Source organism: Panthera uncia (genome assembly GCF_023721935.1).
Source record: "Panthera uncia isolate 11264 chromosome C1 unlocalized genomic scaffold, Puncia_PCG_1.0 HiC_scaffold_4, whole genome shotgun sequence".
Taxonomy (NCBI): Eukaryota; Metazoa; Chordata; class Mammalia; order Carnivora; family Felidae; genus Panthera; species Panthera uncia.
Window position 1 is genome coordinate 27,881,988 of NW_026057585.1, and position 15,425 is coordinate 27,897,412.

General features: G+C 37.0%; 1 protein-coding gene across 1 annotated transcript in view; it reads right to left on the bottom strand.

Moving 5' to 3' along the window:
* Positions 1 to 15,425, bottom strand: part of CC1H1orf146 (chromosome C1 C1orf146 homolog) — a 58,896-nt gene that overhangs the window by 12,876 nt on the left and 30,595 nt on the right. Inside the window, exon 2 of the mRNA XM_049618467.1 lies at positions 3,946 to 4,057. Coding sequence (XP_049474424.1) covers positions 3,946 to 4,014 — 69 coding nt within the window. The 5' untranslated portion in view covers positions 4,015 to 4,057. The remainder of the gene's footprint in view (positions 1 to 3,945; positions 4,058 to 15,425) is intronic.

The window sequence follows — 15,425 nt, forward strand, 5'->3', positions numbered from 1 at the left end:
CACCCAACTACAATGAATTTAAAAGTGTGGTAATGATTCAATATTTAATATATACATCAACTGAAGAGAAAACAACAGAATCAGATTCAAAACTATATAATGATTATCTGTATATGAGCATATGTATAGATGTATAACACATATTTAAGGCTGATATATAAAAATTTTATAAGAGCAATTTAAGAAATCTCAGGGAAGAAGCTGTTAAATTTGACTGTATAATAAAAACAGCTGCCTTAATTCCTAAAGATAGAGTAGAAATAAAAATATGCAACTTATGATTTCACAAATACCAAATAAAATTGAAAGGCAAAAAAAAAAACCTTAAGAAAAATCTTAATAGTATAACACAATTTTATATTTTTTAATATTTTAAAGAATAAAAATTTATTATTTATGCCAATAGAAAAAAAAGGAAAGATAAAATTACAGAAGAGATAAAAATAATGTGTCTGAAAAAATGTTTAATCTCCTTTGTAATCAAAGAAATATAAAATATAAAATACCAAACTAGCAAAGATTTTCTTAAATAACATGTGGAACTGTCATAGGTGAGGATAAGTTGAGCTTCCTATATACTGCTGATGCCACTGTGTATAAAAACATCCTGTAGGGTAATTTGACAACACATATCAAAAGTCTTCAAATGGTGCATGTCTCTTTCTTTAATGCAACTATTCTATTTCAAAGAATTTTTCTAAAGCAAAAACTAGCAAAAAACAAAAAGATTTATGTGTAAGGTAAATGAAGACTCAGCATTTAAAATATAAAAATATAGAAAATACTAGAATAAAAATGGTGGTATCTCCTACTTTCTTTGAAAAGTACACAAAAACCAAAGGAGAATGAGAAACAATAGCAAACTTTCCTTTGTTGAAAGTGGGAAACATGTGTAACTCCCAACAAAACACATGAAAAAAGAACAGACTTCTACTTTGAGGGACATTTTTGAAAGCCATGTCTGACAATTTTGGCTCCTCTAGAGAAAGAACATTTCAGCTGTATCTAATGCTTGTCTCATGAATCATTAACAAAATCCAGTAGTGGAAAGACATATCTTTTACATGAAAACTACAAGTACACACTGAATCTATTTAACTGTGTAACCAACATGAAAATAAATGCGGGAATTATGGTTATAGAAAAAGTATAAGTGCTATGCACATTTGATATAACTAATAAGTTATAAACACCTAATATAATTGGTGTTTGATTGATATAATTAATAAAAGTCTTGAGGAGAAAAGGAAATGAATAATGTTCTACTTATTGACCCGATTGGCTACATGGTATTCTCTTTATAATAACTCCATTAAATGGTTCATATATACTTTTATGTCCTTTTCTACTTTTCTCTATGTGTATTTCATAAGCTGAAAAAAGTCAAACAAAACAAAACAAAACCCTCAATGGGTGAGTTCAATAGGAATAGAGAAAAATATTGACATGGAACAAAGGACAGATTAAATTACCTAGATTGCAACCTAAAGACAGAAGAAGTGAAAGGGAAGTCAAAATGCATGGAGAATATTCTGATAAGATCTAACAAACATCTAATGGGAGTTCAGAGAGGAAGGAGCAAGGAAATAGGACAGAGGCAATATTAAAGGAGATGATGGATAAGAACTTGGTAATAACAACAATTTAAAGATTCATGAAGCCTCAAAAGATAAAAAGAAATCTATACCTTAAAACCACAGAATGTCAAAATCTGAAAAGCAGTCAGAGAAGAAAGACAGGTAATCTTCAAGGAAGTGACAAACTGATGCTATCTTATCAACAATAACAATGGAAGTCAGAATCCAGTGAAATGAGTTCCTCAATATGCTGAAACAAAATATCTATAAATTTAGTGAAAATATCTTTCACTTTGGAGTAAATGGAATTCTCATACATTGCTGATGAGAGTATAAAACCATAATTCCCACATTATTTTTATTTTAGTTACACAGATTAGTCACGCAGTTAAATAGATTCAGTGCTCATTTGTAGTAAAACTGAAGAAAGTTTTCCAGTTTCTTATAAAAATAAACATCTGACCCATCTGACCCAGCAATTCCATTACTATGTATTTACTAGAGAAATGAAAACACAGATCAACAGACAGACATATAATGAGGTTTACAGCAGCTTACTTAAAAATGGCCCAAAACTGGAAACAACCCAAATGTCCATCTACTGGTGAATAGATAAATAAACTGGGGTATACTCATACAGTAAACTACTACTCAACAATAAAAGGAAACAAACTATTGTAATATGTAACAACATGTAAGCAAGACACAAAAGAATACCAACTGTGTCATTCCATCTACAGGAAATTCTACAATAGGCAAAACCAATTATAGTGATAAGTATCAGATCAATGGTTTACTTGAGGCAGCGGGCTGGAAAAGAAATTACTATAAAAGGACATAAAGGAACTTTCTAGAGTGATGCATATGTTCTATATTTTGATTGTAAAACTCATCAAACTTCACATTTAAAATGAGTGCATTTTATTGTATGTAAGTTATACTTAAATTGACTTTTAAAACATCTTTCAAAATCAAGGGGAAAACAGAAATATTTTGATATTAACAAAAAATGAGAGTAAGTTTTTTACTTCTAGAAAATCCTCATACAGGTAAATTCTAAATTATATTCTTCAGATAAAAAGAAAGTGATTTAAAAAGAGAGGTCTGAGCCAAAGGAAAAAAAGGAGAGCAAAAACAACAGCAAAGACATGAGTAAATCTAAACAAATGCTAACTTTAGAAAATAAGACTTTGTGGAGTTAAAAAACAGAATTAAACTAAATATGATAACAACAAGAATCTTGTTCTAAGAGTGTTCTAAGATTCTTTTGTGATTTAAGATGAGGATAAAGGTAATTATTCACTGTGATTTTGTGGAACTAAGTATACATGTTAAAATTTCTAGGGCAACCACTAAAATAGTAGAAATAGGGCATATAATTTCCAAAGCTAGTAAAAGAGGGAGAGAGATGGTGATGGGGGGAGGGGAAGAGGGAGAGAGAGAGAGAGAGACTGACCAATCAATACAAAAACTAACAAGAAAGGAGAGAAAAAAGAAACAGAAAAGGTAGGACAAATAGGAAAAAAACAAGATGATTAAACATAATAAATGAATTATAAAGTAGTTGCTCTTCACACATTAGCATGGATTGCTGGCTTCCTTTCTCAAAATCAGTCTAAAAAAGCTATATAATTAAGAGAGAAACATGAATTCTAGAAACCTAACAAAAAGAAGCATGAAAAAAAATCAGTGAGACTTAAGGCTGTCCTAAACTGGTATGTGTTATGGAGCTAGATGGCTAAAGCTAATAGGGCAAAGTGCAGCTTGAGGCAGCAGTTAGAGGACAGAGTGGATAAAAATCTTATTTTAACTCTTATACTGCCTCTCTCCTCTTTACTGTGGAATAGTCATCTCCTGCCCCTTCACTCTAGACATCAGCTAGTGTTCACAGATAAATACCAGGGCAATGGAGAAATCCTGTTGACTAAGGAGTTAAAAACAGCTATGGACTGACCAAGTGCCTTCAGACATTTAACTTCCCATCCCCTCCCATCCAAACTATGGAGACAGCCTCCTCCTAATGCCACTAAGTTAAAAAAAATCAGTTTCTGTGGTTTATTTCTTTAAAAACCTTAAATAATATATATGTGCATATGTGTTACTGTTTCTGGAATCCTTTAACATCTCTATTAGAACAGGCTTATAAAGAAAAAAAAGAACTTTAAAAAATTTCCAACCCTCAAATATTTAGAGATGTAAGATGTTGAAAATTGATACAATAAAGTTTATAATTTATCTTTAAAATACATTTAGTTTATGTGCTTGCTGATCCACATAACTTTGATAATCAAGCTAAGGATCTTTTAAAATATTGTTCTATGGTTTTTAATTTTTAAATTAAAGATCAATGGCCCAAATGTCTATTTACCTTAAGAGATGAGCTAATAATAATGGTGGTTGTCCATTTTATTTTTTCTTTTGTGCCATTTTCAGCCATCTGTCTGTCTTTGGATCAACCCAGCTTCTAACGGTGCCACAATCTGAAAAAAGGTAAGAGGAAACAGGACATGTAGAAATGTTTGATGAATGAGTAAATTAAAGACAGAAATGAAACTATGTGGGGGCACCTGGATGGCTGAGTTGGTTAAAGTCCAACTCTAGATTTCAGCTCAGGTCATGATCTCATAGTCATGAAATCGAGCCCTGCATCAGGCTCCACCAAGGATGTAGAGCCTGCTTAAGATTCTCTCTCTCCCTCCCCCACTGGTGCTTTCTAGAAAGAAAGAAAGAAACAAACAAACAAGGTTAATGGAGACATTCTAAATAATATTTGAAAGTTAAAATTTGACACTGAAAATATGTCTTGTTATACATTAAGCTTATCAATACCACGCTTCCTATTGCTAAAAAGGAGATAGTAGACCCAAAACGGAGTCACTTGCACTAAACCCCACATCAGTAAACCAAGACTTAATATCCAACCTAACTTCAGTTTCACCACCCAACCACCCTATCCCTCACTTACCACCCCCCCACCCCCTGCAATGTAACCTTTAACCAATTGACACCGAATACTTGGTCAGCACTGGTGAAATAATGCACTCAGTAAATCCCTTCCTTTCCCCTCAGGAAAGTAACCTTGCCTGAAAAATGCATTCTTTGCAAATAATTTTTTTCCAACTCCTGTCTTTAAACACTTCCCTTTTTGGGGCATTTGGGTGGCTCAGTTGATTGAGCATCCTACTTCAGCTCAGGTCATGTCTCATGGTTCATGAGTTCCAGTCCCACACCGGTCTTTCTGCTGTCAGTGCAGACCCTCTTCAGACACTCTGTCCCCCGCTCTCTCTGCCCCTTCCCCACTCATTCTCTCAAAACTAAATAAACAATTAAAAAAAAAAAAACAAAACCTTCCCTTTCCCACAGCTTGGTGGAGTTCCTTTCCCTTGCTAATTGGGATACTGCCCAATTCATGATTCATGGAATAAAGCCAATTTGGTTTTTTTAAAAATATAATTGATTGTCTAACTAGTTTCCATACAACACCCAGTGCTCATCCCAACAAGTGCTATCCTCAATGCCCATCAACAACTTTCCCCTCTCCCCCACCCCCCATCAACCCTCAGTTTGTTCTCAGTATTTAAGAGTCTCTTATGGTTTATCTCCCTCCCTCTCTGTAACTTTTTTTTCCCCTTCCCCTCTCCCATGGTCTTCTGTTAAGTTTCTCAAGATCCACATATGAGTGAAAACATACGGTAAATGTACTCGGTCGAATTTTTGCTATTTAACTCTACTAACAATTACTAAAAACAATGGTTCCCATTACAGGGCATCAGGGTTTTCTCCCTTTTCCTTTTTTTTCAGGGTTACTTCAACAAACAAAGCAAAGCACACCTAATTAAAGGTACAGACGCTTCACCACTGAAAGTAATGAGGAGCTCTGTAGAGGACTGAACAATGGGAAAGAGAAGCCAAAATGCAACAGCAGAATGCACACAGCATACACCAGAAACACTGCCAGGAGTGCCAGGCCCTGGACAGTGTATCACCCCTTTTTAATATAGTGGTACTCTCAGGTGCAGGAAACATAACAAGCTTTTAGAAAATGCAAAACACTGACAGAAACTTAGTCAAAATTGCAAGACAGAGGAATTCTCCCCAAAAGAAAGGTCAAGAAGAAATCATAGCCAGGGGCTTGCTTAAAATAGATATAGGCAATATATCTGAGAATTTAGATCAACAAGAATTTAGATCAACATTCCTAAAACTACTAGCTGGCCTTGAAAAAGCACAGAAGACCCCAGAGAAACCCTTGCTGCAAAGATCAAAGACCTAAAAACTAGTCAGCATGAATTGAAAAAGGCTATAAATGAGATGCAAAATGGGCTAGATACTGTGAAGCAAGACGGAAGAAACAGAGGAGAGAATAGATGAAATAGATGTTAAAATTATGGAAAATCATGAAACTGAAAAAAGAGGGAAAGGAAATTACTAGATCATAATGGGAGGCATAGAGAACTAACTGATTCCATGAAATGAAGCAATATCCATATCATAGGGGTCCCAGAAGAAGAAGAGTGAGAAAAAGGGGCAGAAAGTTTATTTGAACAAGTTATAGATGAGAACTTCTCTAACCTGGGAAAAGGAAACAGGCATCCAAGTCCAAGAGGCACAGAGAACTCCCTTCAAAATCAACAAAAACAGCTCAACACCATGACATATGATAGTGAAACTTGCAAAATACAAAGATAAAGGGAGAATTCTGAAAGCAGCTAGGGAGAAAAGGTCCTTAACCTACAAGAGTAGACACATAAGGTTAGTAGCAGACCTGTCCACTGAAACTTAGCAGGCCAGAAGGGAGTGGCAGGAAATATTCAATGTGCTAAATAGGAAAAACATGCAGCCAAGAATCCTTTATACAGCAAGTCTGTCATTCAGAACAGAAAGAGACATAAAGACTTTCCAAGACAAATGAAAATTAAAGGAGTTAATGACCACTAAACCAGCCCTACAAGAGATCCTCAGGGTGACCCTGTGAGTGGAAAGCAGCAAAGACTACAAAAGACCAGAGAACACCATCAGAAACACCAAATCTACAGATAATACAGATAATAGCAATAAATTCATATCTTTCAATAATTACTCTGAAAGTAAATGGACTAAATGCTCCAATGAAAAGACACAAGGTAGCAGAATGGATAAAAAAACAAGATCTATCTATATGCTGTCTACAAGAGACCCATTTTACACCTAAGGACACATGCAGGGTGAAAGTGAGGGGATGGAGAGCCATCTATAATGCTAATGGAAGTCAAAAGAAAGCCAGAGTAGCAATACTTATACCAGAAAAACTAGATTTTAAAACAAAGACTGTTACAAGAGATGAAGAAGGGAATTATACCATAATTAATGGGGTTTATCCATCAACAATATCTAACAATTGTAAATATTTATGCTAACATGGAAGCACCCAAATATGTGCATCAATTAATCACAAACATAAACAAACTCATCGATAATAATACCATTATAGGAGCAGACTTTAATACTCCACTTACAGCAATGGACAGATGAAGTTAGGAGAAAATCAGCAAGGAAACAATGGCTTTGAATGACACATTGGACCAGATGGACTTAACAGATATATTCAAAACATTTCACCCTAAAAAGCACCATAATACACATTCTTCTTGAGTGCACATGGAACATTCTCCAGAACAGATCACATACTGGGTCACAAACCAGCCCTGAACAAGTACAAAAAGATCAAGATCATATCATGCATGTTTTCAGATTACAACACTATGAAACTTGAAATCACCCAAAAGAAAAAATTTGGAAAGCCCTCAAATACATGAAGGTTAAAGAACATCCCAGTAAAGAATGAATGGGTTAACCAGGAAATTAAAGAATAAAATACACGGAAGCAAATGAAAATGAAGACATACAGTGCAAACATTTTGGGATATAGCAAAGGCAGTCCTAAGAGGAAAATACATTGCAATTGTGGCCATCTTAAGAAGCAAGAAAGGTCCCAAATACACAACCTAACCTTACACCTAAAGGAGCTAGGAAAGGAGAAGCAAATAAAGCCCAAAGCAGTGGAAAGGAAATAATAAAACTCAGAGAGAACTAAATGATTTAGAAACAAACAAACAAAAAACAGAACAGATCAAAGAAACTAAAAGGTGGTGTTTTTTTGAAAGAATAAACAAAATTGATAACCCCCCAGCCAGACTTAACAAAAAGAAGAGAGGACCCAAAATAGATAAAATCATGAATTAAAGAGGAGAGATCACAACCAACACCACAGAAATACAAAAAATTATAAGAGAATACTATGAAAAATTATACACCAACAAAGTGAACAATATGAAAGAAATGGACAATTCCTGAACACTCACACACTACCAAATCTTAAGAGGAAGAAATAGAAAATTTGACAGCCCCATAACTAGCAAAGAAATTGAATCTGTCATCAAAAATCTCCCAACAAATAAGAGTCCTGGGCCAGATGGCTTCCCAGGGGAATTCTACCAGACACTTAAAGAAGAGTTAATACCTATTCTTCTCAAACTGTTCCAAAAAAAAAAAAAAAAAATAGAAATGGAAGGAAAGCTTTCAAACTCTACTATAAGGCCAGTATTACCATGGTTCCAAAACCAGACAAAGACCCTGCTAAAAAGGAGAATTACAGGCCAATATCCCTGATGAACACGGATCCAAAAATTCTCAAAAAGATACTAGCAAATCAAACCAAAGAGTACCTTAAATGAATTATTCACCAAATAGCCAAAGATGGCGACGTAGGAGGACACTTGGCTCACCTAGTCCTGCTGATCACTTAGATTCCACCCACATCAGCCTAAATAATCCAGAAAACCACCAGAAGACTAGCACAATGGACTCTCTGGAGCCAAGCGTAGACAAGAGGCCCACAGAAGAGAGTAGGAAGTGCAGAGAGGCAGTGCATGCTACACGGACTGACAGGAGGGAGCCGGGTGGTGGAGGGTCAGCCCACCAGGCAAGGCAGAGCCTCCGAAGTTTGGCTTGCAAAAGTGGAGGCGCCGGACTGTGTGAGTTCTGACAGCAAGCAGGACTTAACATCTGGAATGTTAGAAGTCAACAGCTCTGCTCTCGGAGAGCGAGGAGGGTGAGAGGATGCTGGGAAGGAGAGTTGTTGAGCCCCAGAAGGACAGAGCTCCACAGGGGAACAAAGGTGCTGGCAAGCATAATTTCCCTCTCCCATCCCCCAGCCGAAATTCCAAAGGGAACCAGTTTCCCTCACCGAACTTGCTTGCACTGTGCAAACACCCATCACTGTGCTTCTGTGGATCCATCCCCCCAATGGTCCTGCCTCCCTCCCGGTGCTGCAGGGCCCTTCCCGCAGGGGACCACCTATGGCAAAGCTAGCTAAGCCTGGCCCTCCTGCCCCTGTGCACTTGCGGACCCACCCCACTAATACACCCTTGGCCAGATCCCATCAAAGCAGCACCACAATTGTGCCTGGCAGTATGCAAACAGCCCAGACAGGGGCCACAGCACTCCACAGTGAGTCCTGCCCCTGGGAAAGGGGAAGATAAGGTACACACCAGTCCAACTGTGGCCCCAGCAGTGGGCTAGGGGCACACATCGGGTCTGACTGCAGCCCCGCCCACCAACATGAGTTTCTCTGGAGAGCAAAGGGGAAGTGCCCTGCAGTTTGGAGCCACCGCAGGGACTAGCCAAAATGATGAAACGAAAGAATTCTCCTCAAAAGAAACTCCAGGAAGTAGCAATACCTAACGAATTGATCAAAACCGATTTAAGCAATAAAATGGAACAAGAATTTAGAATAATAGTCATAAAATTAATCACTGAGCTTGAAAAAAGCACAGAGGACAGCAGAGAATGTATTGCTACAGAGATCAAGGGACTAAAAAATAATCATGAAGAATTTTAAAATGCTATAAATTAGGCACAAAATAAAATGGAGGCGGCCATATCATGGATTGAAGAGGCAGAAGAGAGAATAGGTGAATTAGAAGATAAAATAACGGAAAAAGAGGAAGCTGAGACAAAGATTAAAAAATCCAGGAGTATGAGGGGAGATTTAGAGAACTAAGTGATGCAATCAAACGGAACAATATCCGTATCATAGGAATTCCAGAAGAAGAGACAGAGAAAGAAGCTGAAGGTGTACTTGAACAAATCATAGATGATAACTTCCCTGATCTGGGGAAGGAAACAGGCATTGAAATCCAAGAGGCACAGAGAACTCCCTTCAGACATAACTTGAATCGATCTTCTGCATGACATATCATAGTGACACTGGCAAAATACAAGGATAAAGAGACAATTCTTAAAGCAGCTAGGGATAAACAGGCTCTAACTTATAAAGGGAGACCCATAAGCCTAGTGGCAGACCTATCTACTGATATTTAGCAAGCCAGAAAGGAATGGCAGGAAATCTTCAATATGATCAGCAGAAAAAAATATGCAGCCAAGAATCCTTTATCCAGCAAGTCTGTCATTCAGAATAGAAGGAGAGATAAAGGTCTTCCCAAACAAAAACTGAAGGAATTCATCACCACTAAACCAGCCCTACAAGAGATCCTAAGGGGCACTATGTGACTGAAACGTTGCAAGGACCACAAGTACCAGAGACATCACTACAAGCATGAAACCTACAGATATCACAATGACCCTAAACCCGTATCTTTCAAATAACACTGAATGTAAATGGACTAAATGCTCCAACCAAAAGACACAGGGTATAAGAATGGATAAAAAAACAAGACCCATCTATTTGCTATCTACAAGAGACTCATTATAGACCTGAGGACACCTTCAGACTGAAAGTGAGGGGTGGAGAACAATCTATCATGCTACTGGAAGTCAAAAGAAAGCTGGAGTAGCCATACTTATATCAGACAAACTAGACTTTAAATTAAAGGCTGTAACAAGAGATGAAGAAGGGCATTATATAATAATTACAGGGTCTATCCATCAGGAAGAGCTAACAAATATAAATGTCTATGAGCCAAATACCGGAGCCCCCAAATATATAAAACAATTAATCACAAACATAAACAACCTTATTGATGAGAATGTGGTAATTGCAGGGGACTTTAATAATCCACTTACAACAATGGATAGATCATCTAGACACAGGATCAATAAAGAAACAAGGACCCTGAATGATACATTGGATCAGATGGACTTGACAGATATATTTAGAACTCTGCATCCCAAAGCAACAGAATATACTTTCTTCTCGAGTGCACATGGAACATTCTCCAAGATAGATCACATACTGGGTCACAAGACAGCCCTTCATAAGTATAAAAGAATTGAGATCATACCATGCACACTTTCAGACCACAATGCTATGAAACTTGAAATCAACCACAGGAAAAAGTCGGGAAAACCTCCAAAAGCATGGAGGGTCAACCCTCCATAGTATGCCTGGGTCAACCAGGCAATTAGAGAAAAAATTAAAAAATATATGGAGACAAATGAAAATGAAAATACAACAATCCAAACGCTTTGGGATGCAGTGAAGGCAGTCCTGAGAGGAAAATACATTGCAATCCAGGCCTATCTGAAGAAACAAGAAAAATCCCAAATACAAAATCTAACAGCACACCTAAAGGAACTAGAAGCAGAACAGCAAAGACACCCCAAACCCAGCAGAAGAAGAGAAATAATAAAGATCAGAGCAGAAATAAACAATATAGAATCTAAAAAAAAACAGTAGAGCAGATGAATGAAATCAAGAATTGGTTTTTGAAAAAATAAAATTGATAAACCTCTAGCCAGGCTTCTCAAAAAGAAAAGGGAGAGGACCCAAATAGATAAAATCATGAATGAAAATGGAATTATTACAACCAATCCCTCAGAAATGCAAGCAATTATCAGGGAATACTATGAAAAATTATATGCCAACAAACTGGACAACCTGGAAGAAATGGACAAATTCCTAAGCACCCACACACTTCCAAATCTCAAACAGGAAGAAATAGAAAATTTGAACAGACCCATAACCAGCGAAGAAACTGAATCAGTTATCAAAAACCTCCCAACAAATAAGAGTCCAAGACCAGATGGCTTCCCTGGGGAATTCTACCAGACATTTAAAACAGAGCTAATACTTATCCTTCTCAAGCTGTTCCAAAAAATAGAAAGGGAAGGAAAACTTCCAGACTCATTCTATGAAGCCAGCATTACTTTGTTTCCCAAACCAGACAGAGACCCAGCAAAAAAAGAGAACTACAGGCCAATATCCCTGATGAATATGGATGCAAAAGACACTAGCAAATCGAACTCAACAGCATATAAAAAGAATTATTCACCATGATCAAGTGGGATTCATTCCTGGGCTGCAGGGCTGGTTCAATAGTCGCAAATCAATGTGAAACATCACATTAATAAAAGAAAAGAAAAGAACCATATGATCCTGTCAATCGATACAGAAAAAGCATTTGACAAAATTCAGCATCCTTTCTTAATAAAAACCCTCGAGAAAGTTGGGATAGAAGGAAAATACTTAAACATCATAAAAGCCATTTATGAAAATCCCACAGCTAATATCATCCTCAATGGGGAAAAACTGAGAGCTTCCCCCCTGAGATCAGGAACACGACAGGGATGTCCACTCTCACCGCTGTTGTTTAACATAGTGCTGGAAGTTCTAGCATCAGCAATCAGACAACAAAAGGAAATCAAAGGCATCAAAATTGGCAAAGATGAAGTCCAGCTTTCACTTTTTGGAGATGACATGATATTATACATGGAAACCCCAACAGACTACACTAAAAGTCTGCTAGAACTGATACACTAATTCAGCAAATTCACAGGATACAAAATTAATTTAAAGAAATCAGTTGCATTCTTATATACTAATAATGAAGCAACAGAAAGACAAATAAAGAACTGATCCATTCACAATTGCACCAAGAATCATTAAATACCTAGGAATAAGCCTAACCAAAGATGTAAAAGATCTGTATGCTGAAAACTATAGAAAGCTTATGAAGGAAATTGAAGAAGATACAAACAAATGCAAAAACATTCCATGCTCATGGATTGGAAGAATAAATATTGTTAAAATGTCAATACTACCCAAAGCAATCTACACACTCAACGCAATCCCAATCAAAATTACACCAGCATTCTTCTCGAAGCTACAACAAGCAATCCTAAAATTTGTATGGAACCACAAAAGATGCCAAATAGCCAAAGTAATATTGAAGAAGAAAACCAAAGCGGGAGGCATCACAATCCCAGACTTTAGCCTCTACTACAAAGCTGTAATCATCAAGACAGCATGGTATTGGCACAAAAACAGACACATAGACCAATGGAATAGAATAAAGACTCTAGAACTGGACCCACAAACGTATGGCCAACTCATCTTTGACAAAGCAGGAAAGAATATCCAATGGGAAAAAAAGACAGTCTCTAACAAATGGTGCTGGGAGAACTGGACAGCAACATGCAGAAGAATGAAACTAGACCACTTTCTTACACCATTCACAAAAATAAACTCAAAATGGATGAAGGATGTGAATATGAGACAGGAAACCATCAAAACCCTAGAGGAGAAAGCAGGAAAAAACCTCTCTGACCTCAGCCACAGCAATTTCTTACTCGACACATCTCCAAAGGCAAGGGAATTAAAAACAAAAATGAACTATTGGGACCTCATGAAGATAAAAAGCTTCTATACTGCAAAGGAAACAATCAATAAAACTAAAAGGCAACCGACAGAATGGGAAAAGATACTTGCAAATTACATATTGGACAAAGGGCTAGTATCCAAAATCTATAAAGAACTCCCTAAACTCCACACCCGAAAAACAAATAATCCAGTGAAGAAATGGGCGGAAGACATGAATAGACACTTCTCTAAAGAAGACATCCGGATGGCCAATAGGCACATGAAAAGATGCTCAAAGTCACTCCTCATCAAGGAAATACAAATCAAAACCACACTGAGATACCACCTCACACCAGTCAGAGTGGCTAAAATGAATAAATCAGGAGACTAAAGATGCTGGAGAGGATGTGGAGAAACAGGAACCCTCTGGCACTGTTGGTGGGAATGCAAACTGGTGGAGGCACTCTGGAAAACAGTGTGGAGGTTCCTCAAAAAATTAAAAATATATCTACCCTATGACCCAGGAATAGCACTGCTAGGAATTTACCCAAGTGATACAGCAGTGCTGATGCATAGGGGCACCTGTACCCCAATGTTTATAGCAGCACTTTCAACAATAGCCAAATTATGGAAAGAGCCTAAATGTCCATCAACTGATGAATGGATAAAGAAGTTGTGGTTTATATATACAATGGAATACTACTTGGCAATGAGAAAGAATGAAATATGGCCTTTTGTAGCAACATGGATGGAACTGGATAGTGTTATGCTAAGTGAAATAAGTCATAGAGAGAAAGACAGATACCTATGTTTTCACTCTTATGTGGATCCTGAGAAACTTAACAGAAGACCATGAGGGAGGGGAAGGAAAAAAAAAGTTACAGACAGGGAAGGAGGCAAACCAGGAGAGACTCTTAAAAACTTAGAATAAACTAAGGGTTGATGGGAGGTAGGAGGGAGGGGAAAGTGGGTGATGGGCATTGAGGAGGGCACCTATTGGGATGAGTACTGGGTGTTGTATGGAAACCAATTTGACAATAAATTTCATATTAAAAAAAAAAAGAATTATTCACCATGATCAAGTGGGATTTATTCCTGAGGTGCAGGGCTGGTTCAATATTCTCAAATCAATCAATGTGATATGCCACATTATTAAGAGAAAGAGTAAGGAGTATATGATCCTTTTAATAGGTGCAGAAAAAGCATTTGACAAAATACAATATCCTTTCCTGATAAAAACCCTTGAGAAAGCAGGGGAGAAGGAAGGAACATACCTCAACATCATAAAAGCCATATATGAAAGGCTCACAGCTAATATCATCCTCAATGGGGAAAAAGTGAGAGCATTTCACCTAAGGTCAAGAACATGACAGGGATGATCACTTTTACCACTGTTGTTCAACATAGTACTGGAAGGAAGTCCTAGACTCACAATCAGACAAGAAAAAAATAAATGGCATGCATATTGGTAAAAAGAAGTCAATTTTTTTTTAATTGAAGTTTAACTCTTCACAGATGACATGACACTCTACATAGAAAACCCAAAGACTCCACCAAAAAATGGCTACAATCAATACATGAATTCAGCAAAGTTGTGGGATATAAATTCAACGTACAGAAATTGGTTGCATTTCTATACACCAAAAATTAAGCAGCAGAAAGAGAAATCAAGGAATCTATCCCATTTACAAGAGCAACAAAAACCTTAATATACCTAGGAATAAACCTAACCAAGGAGGTAAAAATCTGTAGGCCGAAAACTATAGAAAGCTTACGAAAGAAATTGAAGAATACACAACAAAATGGAAAAAAAATCCATGCTCATGGATTAGAAAATACTGGTAAAATGTCTATACTACCGAATGCAATCTACATATTCAATGCAATCCCTATCTAGAATTCTTTACAGAGCTAGAACAAACAATCCTAAAATTTGTATAAAACTACAAAGACCCTAAAAGCCAAAGTAATGTTGAAAAAACAAAGCAAAGCTGGAGGGATCACAATTCCTGACTTTAAGCTGTATTACAAAGCTATAATCCTCAAGACAGTACGGTAGTGGCACAAAAATAGACACATGGATCAGTGGAACAGAACAGAGAGCCCATAAAAGGATGCACAAATGTCTGGCCACATAATCTTCGACAAAGCAGGAAAGACTGCCCAATGGAAAAAAGAGAGTCTCTTCAGCAAATGGTGCTGGGAAAACCAGACAGCAACATGCAGAAGAATAAAACTGGACCACTTTATTAAACCACACACAAAAATAA